This window comes from Hippocampus comes, unplaced genomic scaffold (genome assembly GCF_001891065.2).
Source record: "Hippocampus comes isolate QL1 unplaced genomic scaffold, H_comes_QL1_v1.1 scaffold676, whole genome shotgun sequence".
Classification (NCBI taxonomy): domain Eukaryota; kingdom Metazoa; phylum Chordata; class Actinopteri; order Syngnathiformes; family Syngnathidae; genus Hippocampus; species Hippocampus comes.
The window spans coordinates 102,768-120,343 of record NW_017805988.1 but is presented as its reverse complement, the minus strand read 5'-3'; the positions used below and the strand labels follow the sequence as shown (position 1 = coordinate 120,343).

Here is a 17,576-nt window from a genome sequence, read left to right as displayed (position 1 = left end):
CAGAAAAACGTTCGTTCCACAGGTGGAATTATCAAATTCATCCCTTATTTTGATAACCGAGTAATTGTTGAGACACCTCCAATAACTTTGAATCATCCAAAGCCTCCCAACAGTAAACGTTTTGTTTTTCCGCATGTAAAACTAGTTTTTTCTCTGATTATATCGCTTTTTTTGGGGGGGTCCGATATCTTCTGGTGTCCGAGACTGGGAAGAATTGGACTTCCATGATTTGCTCTGGGATATGTAGCTTTGGCTGTGGAAGAGACTCATCGGGAAAGGCGAGGTTCCACAGGTGGACGAATAACTGGGAAGTGACACAACCCACTATTTGATATCAGCAAGTCACCACTTCTTACGAGACTTTATTAAAATAGTTTGGACACACAAACGACACCATGAGGCCAGAGTTGTCACAAGATAACAAAAATAACACCTTTGTAGCCCATTTTTGTACAAAAGTGATTTTAAGCACGCAGAAGTCAGATAAAATTGGGTGAAGTTGATTTCAAAACAGTGAGGACATGTTCAAAACTTTGATTTTTAGTTTAATAACGTGTGCTTACAAACATTCCAAAAGACACAAAAAACCCAACAAAAATCTACAAAAATAGAGCGCTGGACACTTGTCCATCTGGACTTTTTGATCCATAAAACATGGGAAAGATAGCTATCTCGCCTCTGCTCGCATATGGACACCCTACCCTGCTGTAGCGTTTTGCTCAGCTAATAGCGACGCAAGCACCCGCGTGCCCGAAAGAGTCTGAAACGGTGCGTGGTTAGGCGTGTACTTGGATTGGCGGGAGGCGCTCACTGGCCGACGATGAGCTGGCGCAGGTAGGAGGTGGTGAGGCCTCGCAGCTCCTCCAGGGCATAGTCCTCGGGCATGGGCAGCCGGGCCAGGTGCGGCGCCAGCTGCTGCGGCGGCGGCGGCGCACCCGCGCCGCGCTGCAAACTCAGCACCACGCGCAGGATGTTGGCCACGCACTTGGCCATCTCTGAGGACACGCGCACATTGTTCATCACTCAAAGTCACGTTCGACCATTCTTACTCTCGGACATTGTTGGACATTCGGATGACTTTTCATTGGAAATGGCAGCCTCATCTCAGGAAATGACACCAACCTTTTTTTTCTTTTTTGTACAAGTTCAACTTTTTCAGTCACTGAACATGTCTTTCACATTTGCAAACTCGGACAATGACACTTTTTCCCAGTTTCAATAATCCCCCCCAAAGACATATCAAAGTTGGGATCATGAGGGTGGAAAAAGGGTATGACTTTCAGGGAAAACATGACATTTTTGGTGTTGGATTTTACAATAAAGTTGGAAAACTTTTAGGTAGAAAGTGTCCTTGAATGAGGTTGCCAAAATGTCTTTTTTTTTCTCGTTGGGGGAACACTTATCGAGGTTTGCCCAGAATAACGTACTAATTCTGCGGGGCAAAAAAAAAAAAAAAGAAACCCAAACTGTTTTGCTACCTGACTGTGCCAAGCGGTCTCTGGCGCCCTCACAGGGCAGGAGCTGGATCCTGTCGCACAAAGACGTGACTTGGGTGTGAAGGCGCTCCAGCTCGTAGCCGTCGGCGTCGCCACTTTCCACCTGGAACGCAACCAATGTCGTCAACGCCTGGCAACGCGTGGCTACGCCTGGCGACCAACCGACCTGCTGAACGGCCCGGAGGGTGTTGGTGATCCGGATGTAGTCCAGGTAAACCTTGCCGGCAGTATCCCAATCCTGGATGGTGGCGCTGTGCTCGGGCACTGCCAGCCCCTCCAAAAACTCCAGCAAGTAGTCGTGGTTGCCGTTGATGATACAATCTAGGAAATGGCATTTTTCGGGGTTGGGACCAAGTTAGGAGAAAAGGTGCAATTGCCAGACCGAAAAAGCGGGCATTTTACACGGAAAATGAGATTCGGAGTTGGGAGGAAGGAGGCGTCCTTTTCAGAGACGTTGGCATTTTACCGCAATTTTTCCAACGGTCGGAATTTGTTAGATGAAAGGTTTGAGATTTAAAGTCATCTGATTCCCCAAGACTTAATGTTGACATTGTACCAATAGAAAGAGCAGCTATTTTTCTGAATATGAACTCGTAATTATGGCCGGCCGTCATTTGATTTCTGAGAAAAGTCGACATTCTAACACGGAGGAGTAGCAAACAGAAGGTCAATGATATCGGAAAAGGCGTCTCCGCAGCGATGAGGAAGGAGAGTGCCACTGATCTTTTCCACCCAAGGGCGACGCCGTAAAAATCCCCATCGCAAGCTTCTCAGCTGCAGAGTGGACGTGGCGTAAAAAGCGCGCGGTGGTGACGACGGAGTCGGCAACGGGCAAAGTTGGCGATCGTTCGGTCCTGGCCGCCGACTGCGGTCTTTTTCCTGTCTTTATTTTTAAGCGGGCGGCGGGCATACCCGGGGCCAGGTGCGCGACGAGCAGCCGGTGACACCGGCTCCAGCAGCCGGCGCGGTAGAGGTGCAGCGCCTCCCGGTGCTTGTCGCCACAGTGGCGGGCGCGAACGCTCTTGGCCTCGTGGATCCAGCGTTCGGGGACGAGCAGGCGCCGGGTCAGGAAGCGTTCCCTGCTCAGCGACTCCTCCGTCTCCTGCAGGGGGCAGTGCAGGCTCAGCACGGCCCTCACCGCACGCTCGCGCTGGCTAAACGAGAGAAGAGGGGGGAGGCCGGTCACATGATATGACCCAGAGGCAAAATCAAGGTCAGACGCCGCGTTCAACAAGGCTTTCCCTGACCTTTTGTTTTGCTTTCGAGATGACGCCGGAAAACGTTTGCACTTTGTGGGCTACTTTGGAGCCGAACACATTTTCGTTTGGGGAAATTCAAGTGTCGCTTGAGAAAAGCGGAGCCAGGCTGGGCTGTTTCCCCTGCGTGAGCCGAGATACACAGCAGGAAGACCGTTTGCAGAACTTGCTGATGTCAAATTGTGCCCATCCCGGAATTTCAGCCTCGCAGCACTGAGCCTCCACGAAAGCCGACTGATTGCGTTTGTTTGAAAGAGGGGTGAAAAAATGGATTTGGTTTCCCCCCTCTGTGGAGCTGGACAAATTTGAGGTCACATCGATCGTCCTGGTCTAGCTTTCCATCACGAGAGGGGTGTGTGGACTTTTTCTACCCACCGCAGCGGCGCGTGCGTGGGTACGTACGTGTGATCAGGGATGTGCAGCAGGATGAAGACAGCCAGGTGCCACAGGCCGGCGCTCTCCAGCTGCGCGGCGTAGCTGGCGTGCAGCAGGCCCTGGCGCGCGGCGCTCAGGTGGCTGTAGTGCAGCGCCTGCAGGACGCCCCAAAGGTGCCAACTCAGCCGGAAGTCCAGACGCTCCCACGTGACGCTCAGAGGCTCCAACAGCTGCTGCAGGCCGTAGTGTCTGCGCCGCAACGCAAGGAGGGGAGCCAAACAAAGACTTGAAGGCGGCCTTGGCGCGTACCGAGCGACCGCGAGTAGCCCCCGAAAAGTTGCATTTTTTCGGAATTTTCGCTGCCGGCAGTACCTGTCGCTGTAGAGCTTGAGCAGGTGGAAGCAGACATCGTAGAGAGGCCGCTTCGACTCCTCGTCCTCGTCTTGGTCGCGCCGGTCCATCCCCATGCCCGACTGCTCCTCCTTCAGGTAGGGAGGCAGCGGGGCGCAGGCATATTTGCCCCCCTCACACGATCCCTGCGGGGCGACGAAACAACAAAAGCAGGCTGGGCCATTGGTCCATTTTCATTTCAACTGGCCAGGACATTTTTTTTCAGTTTGATTTGATTTGTCATGACGGCGTGGGCAGTCCCCAACACCGTGCAGTTGAGTTGCCTCTGAGAGACGCGTCAGTGCTGGCGACTGTCCTGTCGCCTGCGAGGCGGCGGCGCGGCTCACTTGGAAGGCGTCCTGGTACTCGGCAAGGGCGTCGGCCACCGAGGCGGTGGGCGGCAGCATAAACCAGAGGTGGACGGCCACGCAACGCTTCCAGTCCAGCTGCGAGCACGCGTTGACCACCGACTCCGACGTCTGCCACACCTGCGCGGACACAAGAGATCTGTTGACATTTTACCGCAATTCCCAAGATAACTTATATTGCCCTATATTGAGCTCGGCTCGAGCTCCTGATCCGAACGATTGTTCACATCTGCCAAACCGCTTCTGGTTGTGAAGCGCATTGAGATGACCGCCACCCAACGGTGACCCCGAGGCAAAGCCAAAGCTTGAACTCAAAAGGCATCTCGAGGCGCCACCGTCTCCTGTCCCATCCGCACGGCGCCGCGTCGCGAGCCGAGCATCCGCCGAAAGAGCCGGCCGGCCACCTACGGGCTTTCCGGCGAGCAGCATGAAGATTCGCAGGCGTTCTTCCGTCAGGTAGCCGTCGGTCTGCGTGCGGTTCCAGTCTGCCAGCTGCAGGGCCAGCAGCTCGCGGCCGTACTGCGAGCCGGCGGCCTGCGACAGCAGCAGGGCCAGGCGGTGGTCTCCTGGCGCAAGAACGGACGGGCATGCGGGGTTAGCAACCCTTAAAAAAAAAAAGCGAAAGAGGCCACGCTAACTGGATAACATCTCTTTATGGAAATGGACAGATGAACGGCGATGGACGCGACCGTCCAAATGAGGACGGACGGTTTTTGTGTTGCTGCAGGTGGAGTTGTCTCCCCTTGCACTCCTGTGGAGTGGAGATCAGGGGGAGTCATTCATATTGGTCAACGGTGGGCGTGCGTGGCCCTTGGAGACTTTTCTGCGATTGAGGGCGAGAGAAATGCATCGGACTTGACTTGTGAACGTTCTGCGTGGCTGTTTCTACAAGCTTTGATGGATGGTGTCTTTGTTTGCGTGAAGCACATCGCGTTGGAGTGCGGATGAAATGTGCTCCACAAATGAAGCCGCCTTGACTCGCTATCCGTTTCCCTTGCGTCAGCTTGGGAGCATATCGAATAGTTTTCCCGCATGCTGCGTCAAGTTGCGCCTGCCCTGGCCACGCCCTCCTTTCTTTCCAGTTTCTGTTTCGGTCACCGCGGGCGTCAGTGAGAAAACTTCCGTGAGAAAAAGCGCGCTCACCCTCCTTCTGCGCCAGACGACACGCCTCGCTGATGCGGTTTCCCGTCAGGTAGCTGAAGACGGCCTCCGCGCGGCGGCCTTTGCCCGCCTGCGCCACTTCCTCCTCCACCCGCCGGGCGGCGCGCCGAGAGAGCCAGGCGGAGAAGGCGCGCCTCCTCCCCATCTGCCGCTCGTAGTGGCCAAGGGGCTCGGCGTGCGGCCGCTGGCCCCAGAGGGCCTCGCACAGGGTCCACACCTCGCACCAGTAGGCCAGCACCGCTGAGGACACGCAAAGCACCGCGATTAGCGCGCGCTACCAATGAGAGGAAGTGGCATATATTCGCGACATAAAAAGGAATGCGTTTTCCCAAGGGACAGGGCTGACGACGTCAGGGAGCGCGGGCGATTCTTACGGTCGGCATGCTCCCGCTCGTCGCTCAGCTCGGAGATCCAATCGGCGTAGTCGTGCAGCGCCGCCACGCCGGGCTCCGGGCGGACGAGAGGGCAACCGGAGTCCTCCGTGCTGACGGTGCTGTGCTCGAGACAGATATCCAGGGGGCGCTGCAGCACCGCTTGGCCCTGCTCCTCACTCGTCTCTGGCAGAGCCACCAGCCGCTCCAAAAGCACCTTGTAGGGGCTCTCCGCTAGCCTGCCCGCACCACATTGACAAAGAAGAAATGACGTCATTGCAGATCTTTTGTACGGGTCATTTCGGTGGTTTGGGGGGAAAAGCGTCTACGCCTCTGTTGAGCATGCGCGTCTTACGGTTTGTTCCGGGCAGGTTTTGGCAGGAAACCAAAGTCCGCGTCGGTTGATCCTCGGCGGCCGAGCCGCAAGCCCGGCGGCGAGTTCGGCCGATCGCCGCAGTGCGCTAGCGTCCAGCCGGGGCCCCAGCCCACCCGGAACGAGCGGCCCGCATACAAACCGGCGTCCATCAGCAAGTTTCCCTGCAAGCAAGCGACAAATGTCACGCCACGGAGATGGGGGGGCTGCAACTGTGAGTAACGGCGCGGCGGGAGCGTCCTCTTGCCTTTCCCTGGGTGACAGACTCTTCCAGGGGGACGGGGCCTCCCAAGCGCCGGACCCCAACGGTCCTCACCGGGGGCTCGGCCGGCTTGGGGGGCAGCAAGAAGGAGGACACGGCGGGTGGCACCCAGGGGAACGAGCGGGGCGCTTCGGGGCGCAACGGAGGAGAATCGGGGAGCGAGGAGAGCAGGCCGGAAGAAAAGCGAGCCTGGAAGAGAGCGCCCGCTGGCCACGGGGGCAGAAAACAGTTCAGGGACTTGCGTGGCCGGTGCATCCCGTCCCGTGAGAACAATACTTGCGGCCACCGTGCGGGAAAGTTCTCCACTTCAAGTTCATACCCGAGCCCGGTCCCGGCAGGACGAGGTGCGGCGAGGAGATCTTCACGTGCTCCTGGAAAAAGTCGCTCTCGTCCTCATCCTCAGCAAACAGAGACGCCTTCATGATCTAAGGCCAAACAAATGGTGGGTGGCTTTCAAAGGCAACTTTCCCCCGCAGGTGCACAGCAAGCGTGCTCGTCCTCTTATTGAGTGGATCAACCGTGCGAGTGAGCGAGTCTTCATTTCCTCAAAGTGAAGACGTACGAGTTCAGGTCATTTCTTGGCAGTAAGAGTAGAAAACAAATGACTGCAAATCTCACTCGCCGCGAGCTGCCGTATTCCAGCCCAGTGCCGCCTACGATGACGCAAGTTCTGGTTTGCGCAGCTTGTTGGCCTTCATGATCTGGCGATGTCGCTTCACTTTGTACCGCTGCCGCCGGTACGAAGCGGGAACGGCAAGCTCACGCCGATTCGTGTGCCGCCCGCGTTTGTGTCTAGCGTCATCGCAATCCTGTTTCTTCCGGGGTTGTTTTGGTGCTAAAAGTCTTGGAGTGCAAATGTGGAAGCGCTTCGAGGCCATTTGCGGCGGACAAAAATACGCCTCGGCGGCAGGAAGAGGCCCGACACAGACGGGCGCTGGCAGGGCAGTCAATTTGGGTTTGAAAACGGCTCCGTACTGGGCCAAGCAATTCCACCCGCACGTGCGCTACTCTTTCACGCTTTCTTGGGCAAGCATAAGGTGCTGATAAAAGCGCCCTAGACGTGCACTCCATCGACCATTCTTGACATGGATCCGTGATTCGCGATTGCTGCAAATTTCAAAGCTCTCCACCCAAGTCAAAAAGAAAATCAAATTGCAGAATCGCCTCTCCGCCAAATTACGATTGTTCTCTACGGAAGCAATCCTTTTTTTTCTCAGCGGATTCCTGGGAGGACGAATGCGAAGGTTGCGCCAAGGAGTGGCCAAAGCTTACCTGCAGGGCGTGCGGGTTGACGCCCAGCGAGGACGCCATGCGGCCGGATGCCGAGACGCCATCTTGCTCGGCACCCGCGGCATCCCCCGGGCTGATCGCCGGCTCGGCGTCGTCCTCATTTTCCGCCGAGAAGCTCTGCGTGACGTCGGCCATGTCGCTATCCAACTCGGCCACGTTGCTCGCCGGGTCGGCGACCGCAGGGGTCTGACGAGAGCGGACGAAGGCCGTGAGGAACGCGGCGTTTTGTCGCGCTGCCCGGAGGCGGAGTCGCTGCTACCTGGGCCTGCATTGGCTGCTGAGAGGGGGGAGGGGGCTGTGGCGGTCTGGAGGGGGGAAGCGACGTCATCATCTTCAGCTTCTTGGGGTCCGTCTTGAGCGGAAGGTCGTCGTCTTCGTCCGACTCCTGCAGCCCATACTTGGAGAAATGAGCCACCTGGGAGAGAGGGTGCAAAAATCAACAACGAAAACGTGCACACACAGACGGGCATATTCTTGAACCACACAACCTCACTCTCTGACATGCACACTCGCTGTATTCCTTGTAAATTAAATGTATTATTATTATCCCCAAACACGAATTCTCACCATTCACACAGCCAGTCACATAAACAAAGGCTTCCATATTAATCAAGTCGCATGTACACACGCCAACTCACAACCTCTTTCCCACGCTCAGACACGTGCGCACAGCCACAAACTCGCGTGATCAGAGGCACGCCCGCGTACCTCAAAGACCCAGGAACCGGTTTCAGCCCTGTACTCGAGGAAGCGCGCTCCCTGTTTGCGCGCCGCCTTCTCCAGCCGGCCTTCATAGTTCATGTCGGCGAGCCGCTCGGGGCTACGGATTTGCGTGCAGGTCGTCTTGTCGTTGGGCCAAACGCCGTCCAGCGTCACCTCGGCCCGCCTGCACCCACCGAGACGCGTCGGACACACATCGCGTGAAATCTAAGCGGCGGCCGCCCGGACGTACGCCCGCGCACCTGTTGAGGCCCTCGCCCTCGGCCGGCTTGTTCTTATCATCCGGGTACACGATGACCTCTTTGCGTCTGAAATGAACGATCTGGTCCAGGTCCAGCCCCGTCACGTTCACCGTGCCGGGAAAGAAGATTGAGCCGTAACCTGAGAGGGCCAACCGCGTCACAGTTTGAGTGAACCGCCCAATCATGCGCAGCGGTGGCGACCGCTCGCGGATGTCACGTTCACCGTCACCTTTCCTGCCCACGGTAAAGTTGTCCACCACGCACTCGCCGCTGTCGTCCACCATGTCGCTCAGCTCGTCCATGGAGGGAATGGTGTAATAACCTACGCGCCTCAGCACGATGCCTGCGCGCAGCAAGCGATAAGGTCAAAAGGGGAAGCAAAAAGGGGGCGGCGGGGTGGATGAGGTCGCCGCACCTGCGGGGTGAGGAGGCTGGTTGGCTTCGTGCAGGACGTCGTCGCGCTCCTCCTGCAGAGACTCTTCACAGAGGGACGCCGACGCATCCTCGCTGCTCAACTGGTTGTTGACAAGGACGAGCGGAGGGGGTGAAATGCACATCAACGAAGCCTGACGAACAGGGCGAAAGCGCTCGGGGCACCCGGGGCTCACCTCCAGGCCGTTCCTGGTGGCCTTGTGCATGTTGAGCTCGCAGATGGTGTCCTGCAGGGCGCAGGGGGCTCGGCCTTGCGGAACGGGTTTGGCGATGGGGTTGACGTAGAAGTGCGTGACCTCCGGGTCGTCGGCGGCCGGCGCCGCCCTCGGCTCGTCGTCCTCCGTTTGACTGCGGACGAGTCGCGTGGCGTCGTGAGCGGCGGCGTTAAGTGGGCGGGGCTACCGGCTCGGAGATCGGCGCCGGGCTATCTGAACGGCACGGCTCCGCAAAATCATTCGCAAGCTTTTGTTTCATCGGCATTCGACACGATACCACTCCCGCGCGCGTTCAAGCCGCAGTCGTTTCAAGGGCAAGAATTAACGTCGCATCTCAGCTCGTTTCTGCAAGCCCGCCGACGGCATTTTGGACGGCAAGTTGGCATGAAGCTCATCGATTTATCGACAATTGATCAGAGATCACCCAACAACTTTGACAAAGCGTTTGGAGCCTCAACAGTAAATATTTTCTTCTTTCTCCATGGAAGCAAACCGATTCTGTTTTCTGCTCGATCAGCTCTTCGGGTTGAAAACAATGAGGGACATTTTTGTCAATTTTACCCTGACCAAGTCAGGAACGGGAAGTTTGTGCATTTTCTGTTCTGTCAATTGGAAATAATGTCCTGTTTTTGAGTAAAGGGATGGAAATTTAAGGTTTATTCATCCAATTCATCGACTAATCAAAAATACAACCAACAGATAAATCAATTGTTAAAAGAATGGTGAGCTGCGTTCCTATACACAAAGTCTCATTTCTCAGCCGCTTCTAACATGTCAGCTTCTACTGTGAGCAAGCACATGTTGCCTCTTGTTTGGAGAACTGAGTGAGTCTTCTATTCCTTTCCTCCAAAGTGATGTTATCCTAGAGTCACCCATTTCTGGACAGCAAGAGAGTGGGAAGAGAAATCTTCAAAAGTGTCTCAAGCATGAGCGAGGAGTAAATCGAATTTGAAAAATATTTTGGAATGCCTCGACATAATGGCACCTTTTCTCGTAGGGTGGTTGGATTTGTAACATCCACCTGCCCCCACCCCCGCGCGCATTAAACACACACCGAGTTACGAAAGGACTGTTGAGATGTGCTTAAGTTGGAGACCTGTGTCCGTTTTGAGGGTAGGCTGACAGCAAGGCCAGGTCGTCTGAGTCTTTGTTTGCGGGACTGCTGTACTGGCTGCTGTTCAAGTTCTTCAGCACAAGTTTCTTGATGCTCTTCCTGCGGACCCAAAGGCAAACTCGACTTAGTGACAACTCTTGGCCGGAGCGCACGGCCGCCACGGCAACAGTCACCTGGGAACGAAAGCTCCGTTGGTGAGAGAGGGCTCGTCGTCATCCAGACCGTCGAAGAGCTGCGACTTGGAGCCGCCCGATGAGGTCAAGGCTTTGGGGCGCACCCTGGTGGCCGGTCGGGGGGTCAGCTTGTAGTGCGTGGGAGTGGTCAGAGCTTTCTGAGCCGCCGGGTTGGTTGGTTTCAGACGCTGTGAGTGGACAAAAATGCAAGCGACAGTTTCGGCGTGAGTGCTGGCTGCAAAATCGCAACGCCCGGGACCTTCCCCGCACACCTAGCCGAACTCGACGCAACTGAAAATGGCCACCCTCACACGCCTATCAAGTCACCGCAACAGCTGCAAAACAAAAAACGGCAACCTGGGTGTTTTCGGGAAACCGGGTTTGGAACCACAAAATGGCCCAATCGCTGAGGAAGAAGCGATTGCGTTGGCTCGGGACGCTGTTCTGATGACGCAAAGAGAGGGGATTTGCTCGCCTGCCGGAGGCACTCTGCAAACTTCTCTAAGGGACCGCGGGTACGCATGGTACGGGCACCTGCGTGTTGTTGTAACACACAATACAGTGACTATTCTGGGACTGGCTATCGCCAAGCATTTGGCATTGCTCCACTCACCTCCTCCTTCTTCTTGGGGTCAGACAGAGGGTTTCTGAAGAGCGGCGAGTCTCCATAGGGCGAGTACGCCAGCACGCTGAACTGCTGCTGCAGCAAGGCCTGCTGGGCTGCGGCCGCATTTGGATCCGTCAGCGCTGGGGGGGGGGGAAAGAGAAGCGGGTGGAAATCGGAGAGACAGAACGGCTGCCCAGAGGAGTTGGAAATACGAGCGGTGATGCTAACCGACAGGCTGCTGAGGCGCTCCGAAGCCGATGGCGCCGGTGCCGCTGTTGAAGCCACCCGACCCGAAGGTTCCCATCGTTCCCAGCGTGGAGCCCAACTTGTTCTGGTTATTTCCAAACAGAGACGTGGTCCCGGCGCCCACTGCTCCGCAAACACAACAGGGCCAGTTAACTGCACGAGTGAATGACTTTGACTGCTCTGAAATAAGAATTTGGTGGAACCTCGGTTTGCATGATTAATCCAGAACCCCCAACCCCCCCCAAAAAAGCGGGGACTAAAATCAAATCTGTATGAAAACAAAAGCTCTACTTTTCACAGGAAAATAATGCAAAACCAATTCCTCCGTCCCAGTCACGCCATGAACATCACAAGAGATGGCCACATTTGGGGTCAATTCAACATTCAGCACTTACCTGCTCCAAAGGTGCTCCCCAGTCCGGTTCCGAGGCCTCCGGTGGTCGACTTGTTGCCAAATAGATTACCTCCTGTGGGGTTAGCGCCAAAGCCTGCCGACAGCAACAGCGTTAAAAAACAACAACCCAAGTGTCACGTGCCGAGGCGGCGCTTATGTTCAGTTCGAATTCGGTGCAGGGAATTGACGGCGAAGCTGTGCTCTTACCAAATGTTGAGGGGTTGGCTCCAGTTCCCAGCGTGAGCGCAGGCTTGTTGCCAAAGATTCCAGTGCCGGTGCCAAAGGACGGGGCGCTGGTCGTGGTGGTGCCAAAGCCGCCGGCTTTGTTCCCAAATATGCTCGGCTGGAAGAGGCGGCCATACGCGCGACGTCAGATCGTCTCTTTCGACCCATTTTGCCGCCGGTCGCTCTCACCTGAGTGCCCACGCTCCCGAAGCCGGCGCCGGCCTGGCCAAAGAGTCCGCCGGCGGCCGCGAAGCCGGTGGAGGCGCTCGTCTGAGCGGTGCCGAACAGGCCGCCCGACTGAGACGCCGCCGTGTTGCCGAACAGACCCTGGGACACGGTGAGAGATCGGCTCAGATGACCTGCGTGTTTGTGAGGATGCACGTGGGCTTGAAAGTCTCACCATGTTGCTGGTGCTAGCTTGGCCCAGCGTGTTGGCGTTGCCAAAGGAAAAGCCGCTACTCTGCGCCGTGGTGGTCTGACCGAAGGGCTTGAAGAGGCTGCCGGCCTGCTGCTGGTTGGGTTGGCTAAACAGGCCGCCCGTGGTGCCGCTGAAGCCCCCCGTCGAAGCTGATGGGGACGCAGATGGCACCGGCGGTGAGAATTCAAGCGCAGTTTTGGTCCCCGTCAGCCGCCGACTTTGGCGGGGGAGGGCGGGCTCATCACAACTCACATTGACCAAAGGTGCTCTTGTTCTGTCCAAACGTGAAGTTGTTGTTGTTCGAGGCCGCCGAGCCAAAGAGACCGGCGGGGGCGCTGGACGCGGGGGCGGCGCCGCCAAACAGGCCGCCCGATGCGGCGGGCATTTGGTTGGTGGCGCCCTTGCGTCCCGCCTGGTAGTCCTCCAGCCTCAATTCCTGGAGCAAGGCAAACAAAAAGGCACAAACGGTCAGAAACGGGAGCGGGCGGCCACCCGCGGCCACGTGAGGGCGCCCGGTCACCTCCAGGGATTTGTTCTCGTATTCCTTCATGGCGGTGATGCACTGATGCTTGGTGTTGATGTTGGTGGTCACGCCGGCTTTCACCATGGTGTCATTTCCCGTTGGAGCCTAAGTGCGGGAGAGAAAGACGCGGACTTGCATTGAGGCCACAGGCGTCAAAATCCAAGTAATTGGCCTCGGATTCCATCTCGACGCATTCACCATGCCCATATTGCCAGCCCTTTTGGACGGACTTGTCAAGACTCGTCCAACATTGATGTCAGAAAAAAAAACAGCTTTTTGTGTGAAACAAGCATCAAGCAGAACAGTGACTTTCAGGCCCATATTTCTGCTTCACCCCCAACATCTGAGCAGCGGTTTCGCTCGATGAAGCAGATCAAACCACATTTAGGAATGGCTTTTGATTGTAACAGAATCTACTTGGCAACACGCGTGGCGGCGCGCCCAAACCCGATTCGAGCCGTCAGTCCCCATGTTGACTTCATCTACTCACGTTAAACTTGACCGTGGTCCCGGGCTGCTGCGTGGTCGAGAAGCCCGAGCCCCCAAAGAGGGACGTGGCACCTCCAAAAGGGTTGGAGGCTGTGTTGGTGGACCCGAAGAGCCCGCCGCTGCTGGTGCTGGTCCCGAAGCCTGCGTTCAGGCACGCGCATGCCGTGACCCCATGAAAAGATCAAGAAAGAATTTGACGGGCGACGACGACTCACTTCCGAAGGACGTGGGCTTGTTGGCGCTGAAAGCATTGTTCTGCTGCGAGAAGAGCCCGCCGGCCGTCGTGTTGCCTGCCGCCGTGTTGCCAAACAGGCTGGTGGACGTGGCGCTGGGGGTGCCGAAGCCAAAGTTGGTGCTGGTGGACGACGTCGCCGGCTGGCTGAAGGTGCTGGAGCCGAACAGGCCGCCTGGTTGGCGAAAGAACGGGGCGGGCGTCAGAGTGGGCGCGCGGGCGTCAGTGTGGCGCGACGAGAGAGTCCACCAACCGGGTTTATTCTGCGTGGTGCCAAAGAGCCCTCCGGTGTTGGTGGTCGCCCCGAACGCCGACGTACCGAACCCCCCCGTGGTGCCAAAGCCCGCGTCTGTACACACGGGGAACATGCTGATGTCGCCCGACGTGCACAATGCGCCGCCCCCTCCCGCCCGGCAAGCGTTCCCCTAACGCCGGCCCCACGGCCGTTCTCACGCTGAACCCCTTGGTCCGAAAGTGGCGGTTGTTTGGGTTGACGAGAGGGTGACAAACTTACTTTGCTGCCCAAAGGTGGAAGAGGTGCCGAATCCCCCCGAGCCTCCGCCGAAGGGGGTCCCGAACGACTTGTTGAACATCTTGCCCTGCTAGCAGGCCAGCACGGGTTCACTACAAACGGGCAAAACACAAATGAACACCACAGCCCGTGGTTCCTAAAACATTCCTGCAGGCCTCTTTTCTTACTATGTGAACTCGAATTCTATGAAACAGGGTCCAACGCGAAGCCCATCTGCTCATGATGTGATGCGATAACTTTTAAATGACGAGGAGAGGTGCAACACTTTTGTTGAGACTAATCGACAACGAACTGATTATCAAATGAATCAACAACTACTTTGATCATCGAGGAACCGTTTCAAGACCATGATTAGCTTGAAATTGGTCAAATGCTCTTCACGCCACAGCAAATATTCTCCGATTTTCCTTCACCTTGCGTGAACGCTTCCTACCTCGGCGTTGAGTTCAAAGAAAACATTGGCAAACACCCGCTTTAACTTTGGAAAACATCGGTCAACATTTTTGCCAACTTTCTGGCAGATGTTACGGACCAAACCATTCATGGAATCAGAATCAGTTCAACTTGAAATATTGTCCTGCTTTCTTTCCCCATGTGATTCATTGAATGCCTGGAAATATTATTGCAAAAATGGCAGCATTGGGTCTTTCTGACCACAATTTAATCCACTTAATACCTACATACAGACAGAAACTCAAATGTGTTCAACCGGTTGTTAAGACTGTGAAAAAAATGGACAGATGAAGCAAAGCTAGCTCGACAAGAATGCTTAGACTGCACTGATTGGGGCGTCTTTGAAACTTCAACGGGCACACTGGATGAATACACAGACACTAACGTCATACATCAGTTTCTGTGAGGACACGTGTGTACCAACGAAGTCTTTCCGCTCCTTCAACAATAACAAGCCATGGTTCACTCCCAAACTCAAGACAACTCAGGAAAGAGAAAGAGGCCGCATTTAGAAGTGGACATCGGGCATTGTACAAACACGCCCCAAACCAATTGACAAAGGAAATTAACATCGCTAAGAGACGCTATGCAAAGTGGCTGAAAAAACAGCTCTCTGCCCATGACTCTGCATCTGTGTGGAATATGGCCCGAAAGCAATCGCAAACTATAGAATGCCATCCCCCCCAAACAGTGAACAATAAGGGTCTTGCTGATGAACTAAACATGTTTTTCTGCCGATTTGAAAAGGACACCCCCATTTCCCACACACCCTCTTTTTCTCCACTACAGATCCACCACACTACGGTTCACTTACATTACGAAATGTCCTTCCATACCTATTTGTCATGTCCTTGTTTATGATGATACTAGTGCAGCGTGTTGTACCGGAGACAAATTCCTTCTGTGTTCTACATACTTGGCCAATAAAGATGATTCTGATTCTGATCTGAATAAGTAGGGCAGGAAACTGACACGTTGTTGACAGTTTTAAGATTCAGAACACGACTCATATTTATCAGAGGGAAAGACACTCATATCACTGGAAGGGCCTTGAAATGATCGGTCTGATAATACTGGTCCCATGCGAATCGAGCAATGGCTTAAGTTTTCCATCTGACCCGTAACCTGGTCAAACTCGTCACAGCGTCGGGAGCCGTGAACGCCTCGGGGTCGGCATGATGTAGCTTGCTGCGCATTTACTTTTTGGACATTCCGGGTCGCTTTGTCCGGGGTAATCGCCAAAATAACACACCTGACTAGCCGTCGAGTGCATTTTTGTAATAAAGCTGATGAAGAGCCGTTGACGTCACAGCCAGAAGCCACCAACATGCTTTCCGCTCGCACGTTAGTTCGCCGAAGTCATCGCCGCACGTGTCAATAAAGTGACTTTGGTCTTACGTGGGGGGCTGGGGAGGCCGACGACGTCGCTTTGGGAATCCCTGCTCAAAACGAGCTGCGCTCGGAGACTCGTCGTAAAAACTTTCGAGCCGTCCAAAGCGACGTTAGCCGATCGGCTAAATCTGGCTAGCTTCGCAAAACAACAAGAGTCGGCAACAACGGGCCTTCCTGTTACGCGACTTACCTTTTGCGACACGTTCCTCGGTTCCTCCAACTCCAGCTTCTTTGTAGTGAGAAAGAAAGAGGGGAAATGAGCAACAAGCTTCGAAAATGTGTCACTAGCTTAACAGGTAGCTAGCTGGCCGGCTAGCTTTGTCAGCGCGGAGGGAAACTGCTCAACTACGTCACGACGCATTTTCAACTCTGCGCGGTGACGTAACGTATTTTCTGTTGTGCGTAATGCGTCACATCCGGTTCTCCGGTACCCTTCAATTCACTGGATTTAATTTTTTAAATGTGATGAGTTTTGGTCCCACTTTGTGTTTGATCTACTTTTATTGTTGGTGGGGAAAAAATCTTCACAGAACCGTATGGTATCCGTTGAACAAACGACCTCGCTTCCACAATAGCCTCCAATGTTGCCAGGTGGCGGGGATACTAAGCTCGAAAGAATGGGTTCTTCTTTATAGCCGATGTCACGCGCAGATTCTGGCATACGATACATTTTCGCCAGCTCAGCGAACTCGTTGGAGAACCGCTTTTTCCACGATGCGTGGGGATTGCTTCAGGTTTCAGGGTTCGACCATTCTGGTTCTTATCCAGTACATGCGCTTTTTATTTGGTGACGTTCTCAGCTTGACAACACGGCTGAGGACACACACACACACGACACAAGTCAACTTGTGCTGTGGTAGCAGGTCGCCTCCGGCAGGTGGCGCCCCAAGTCAGGCCAGGGAAGCGCTGGCGCGCTATTGTTTCGCTTCCTCCTCCTCCCATCGTCGCCATGGTGCAGATGATGGAGTCTCAGTGCGAGTACTTCATGTATTTCCCGGCGGTACCCATCACGGACCTGTCCGAGCCGGCCCGTTACCGAACCCTACCGCGCCGGAGCCACCTCTACCTGGGGGAGACGGTCCGCTTCCTGCTGGTGCTGCGCTGCAGGGACGCCGGCAGGGCAACGCCGACCGAGCCAGGCCCCGGTAAGGGAGGGTGGGGGATGGGGGGGGGCGATGGCGATGGGACGGGATGCGTGCCGTTGCTGCTCTCTGCTCACCGCAATCCTCTTGTCATGCAGCTGCATAGTCGCGTGACAACTAATATCCGATCAGGCGCAAAATATTCGCGCCGACTCGGCATACACTGCAGATGCAGGCGACTAATTGACAGCGATGCCTCATGCTAAGAATAGATGGACTGTCAATACTGTTTACAGGTAGAGGTGCAACCATTCATGGACAACCAAGCAATCTTCAAATTCATCAGAAATTAGTTGTTTAGATAATGTTGGTGGGGGTTTGCTGAAAATGAAAATTGGGCATCGTAATTTCATCTTCTCAACAGCGGATGTATTATTTGACTTCTGTTGTTATTTCTTTGCTGAAAAGGCAGGAAAACCAATGTTCCCATGTGCGCAAAACTTAAAACACTTTGCTACTTGCCCAACTTAACATTTTTCGAAGTTTGTTGCCTCGAAATGTTGACCTCATTCAGTTTTTTAAAAAAATCATTCTTATCCGTTTCTCTATTTTGACATTTTTCTTGCCGGCGTGAGAACAAATGGGAGTTACAGTGTGGAGAAGGGGCTGACAGTCCTTGGCCGTTCCAACAGGGGGCGCCGCACCCGCCGCCTTCGGGACCGAATCGCGCGGCGGTCGCGCCTGG

General features: G+C 55.1%; 2 protein-coding genes across 6 annotated transcripts in view; one reads left to right on the top strand and one right to left on the bottom strand.

The window, feature by feature from the left end:
• Window positions 1-327: 327 nt before the first annotated feature.
• On the bottom strand, window positions 328-16,265 carry nup98 (nucleoporin 98 and 96 precursor). 5 transcript variants are annotated; one of them, XM_019891973.1, is made up of 35 exons: window positions 15,940-16,265; window positions 13,887-13,996; window positions 13,626-13,721; window positions 13,356-13,547; window positions 13,142-13,281; window positions 12,649-12,756; window positions 12,381-12,564; window positions 12,111-12,277; window positions 11,900-12,037; window positions 11,693-11,828; window positions 11,487-11,579; window positions 11,074-11,214; window positions 10,852-10,985; window positions 10,239-10,426; window positions 10,048-10,164; window positions 8,913-9,084; window positions 8,720-8,819; window positions 8,534-8,647; window positions 8,305-8,443; window positions 8,051-8,228; window positions 7,602-7,757; window positions 7,325-7,528; window positions 6,372-6,477; window positions 6,038-6,258; window positions 5,773-5,954; window positions 5,421-5,656; window positions 5,029-5,304; window positions 4,294-4,451; window positions 3,865-4,005; window positions 3,500-3,663; window positions 3,155-3,376; window positions 2,409-2,650; window positions 1,663-1,817; window positions 1,479-1,599; window positions 328-995 (listed from the first exon to the last, which is right to left on the bottom strand). In XM_019891973.1, exons 2-35 carry the CDS (start codon window positions 13,963-13,965, stop codon window positions 808-810), a joined length of 5,388 nt encoding a protein of 1,795 aa, XP_019747532.1. In that variant the 5' UTR covers window positions 13,966-13,996; window positions 15,940-16,265; the 3' UTR covers window positions 328-807. The 5 variants fall into 5 exon arrangements, with proteins under 5 accessions (XP_019747532.1, XP_019747533.1, XP_019747529.1 ...); XM_019891974.1 differs by having other exon boundaries at window positions 5,029-5,286; XM_019891970.1 differs by having other exon boundaries at window positions 13,356-13,721.
• Window positions 16,266-16,386: 121 nt separating this feature from the next.
• The window catches only part of LOC109528907 (uncharacterized protein C7orf43-like), a 7,155-nt gene continuing 5,965 nt past the window's right edge, over window positions 16,387-17,576 (top strand). Inside the window, exon 1 of the mRNA XM_019891977.1 lies at window positions 16,387-16,934. Coding sequence (XP_019747536.1) covers window positions 16,699-16,934 — 236 coding nt within the window. The 5' untranslated portion in view covers window positions 16,387-16,698. The remainder of the gene's footprint in view (window positions 16,935-17,576) is intronic.

Coding starts and splice junctions, on each gene's coding strand:
- nup98 (XM_019891970.1), bottom strand. CDS start 13,965: ATGTTCAACAAGTCGTTCGGGACCCCCTTCGGCGGAGGCTCGGGGGGA. Junction 12,757..13,141: donor GGACCACGGTCAAGTTTAAC/GTGAGTAGATGA, acceptor TCCCGCACTTAG/GCTCCAACGGGAAATGACAC. Junction 6,478..7,324: donor TCAACCCGCACGCCCTGCAG/GTAAGCTTTGGC, acceptor GTTTGGCCTTAG/ATCATGAAGGCGTCTCTGTT.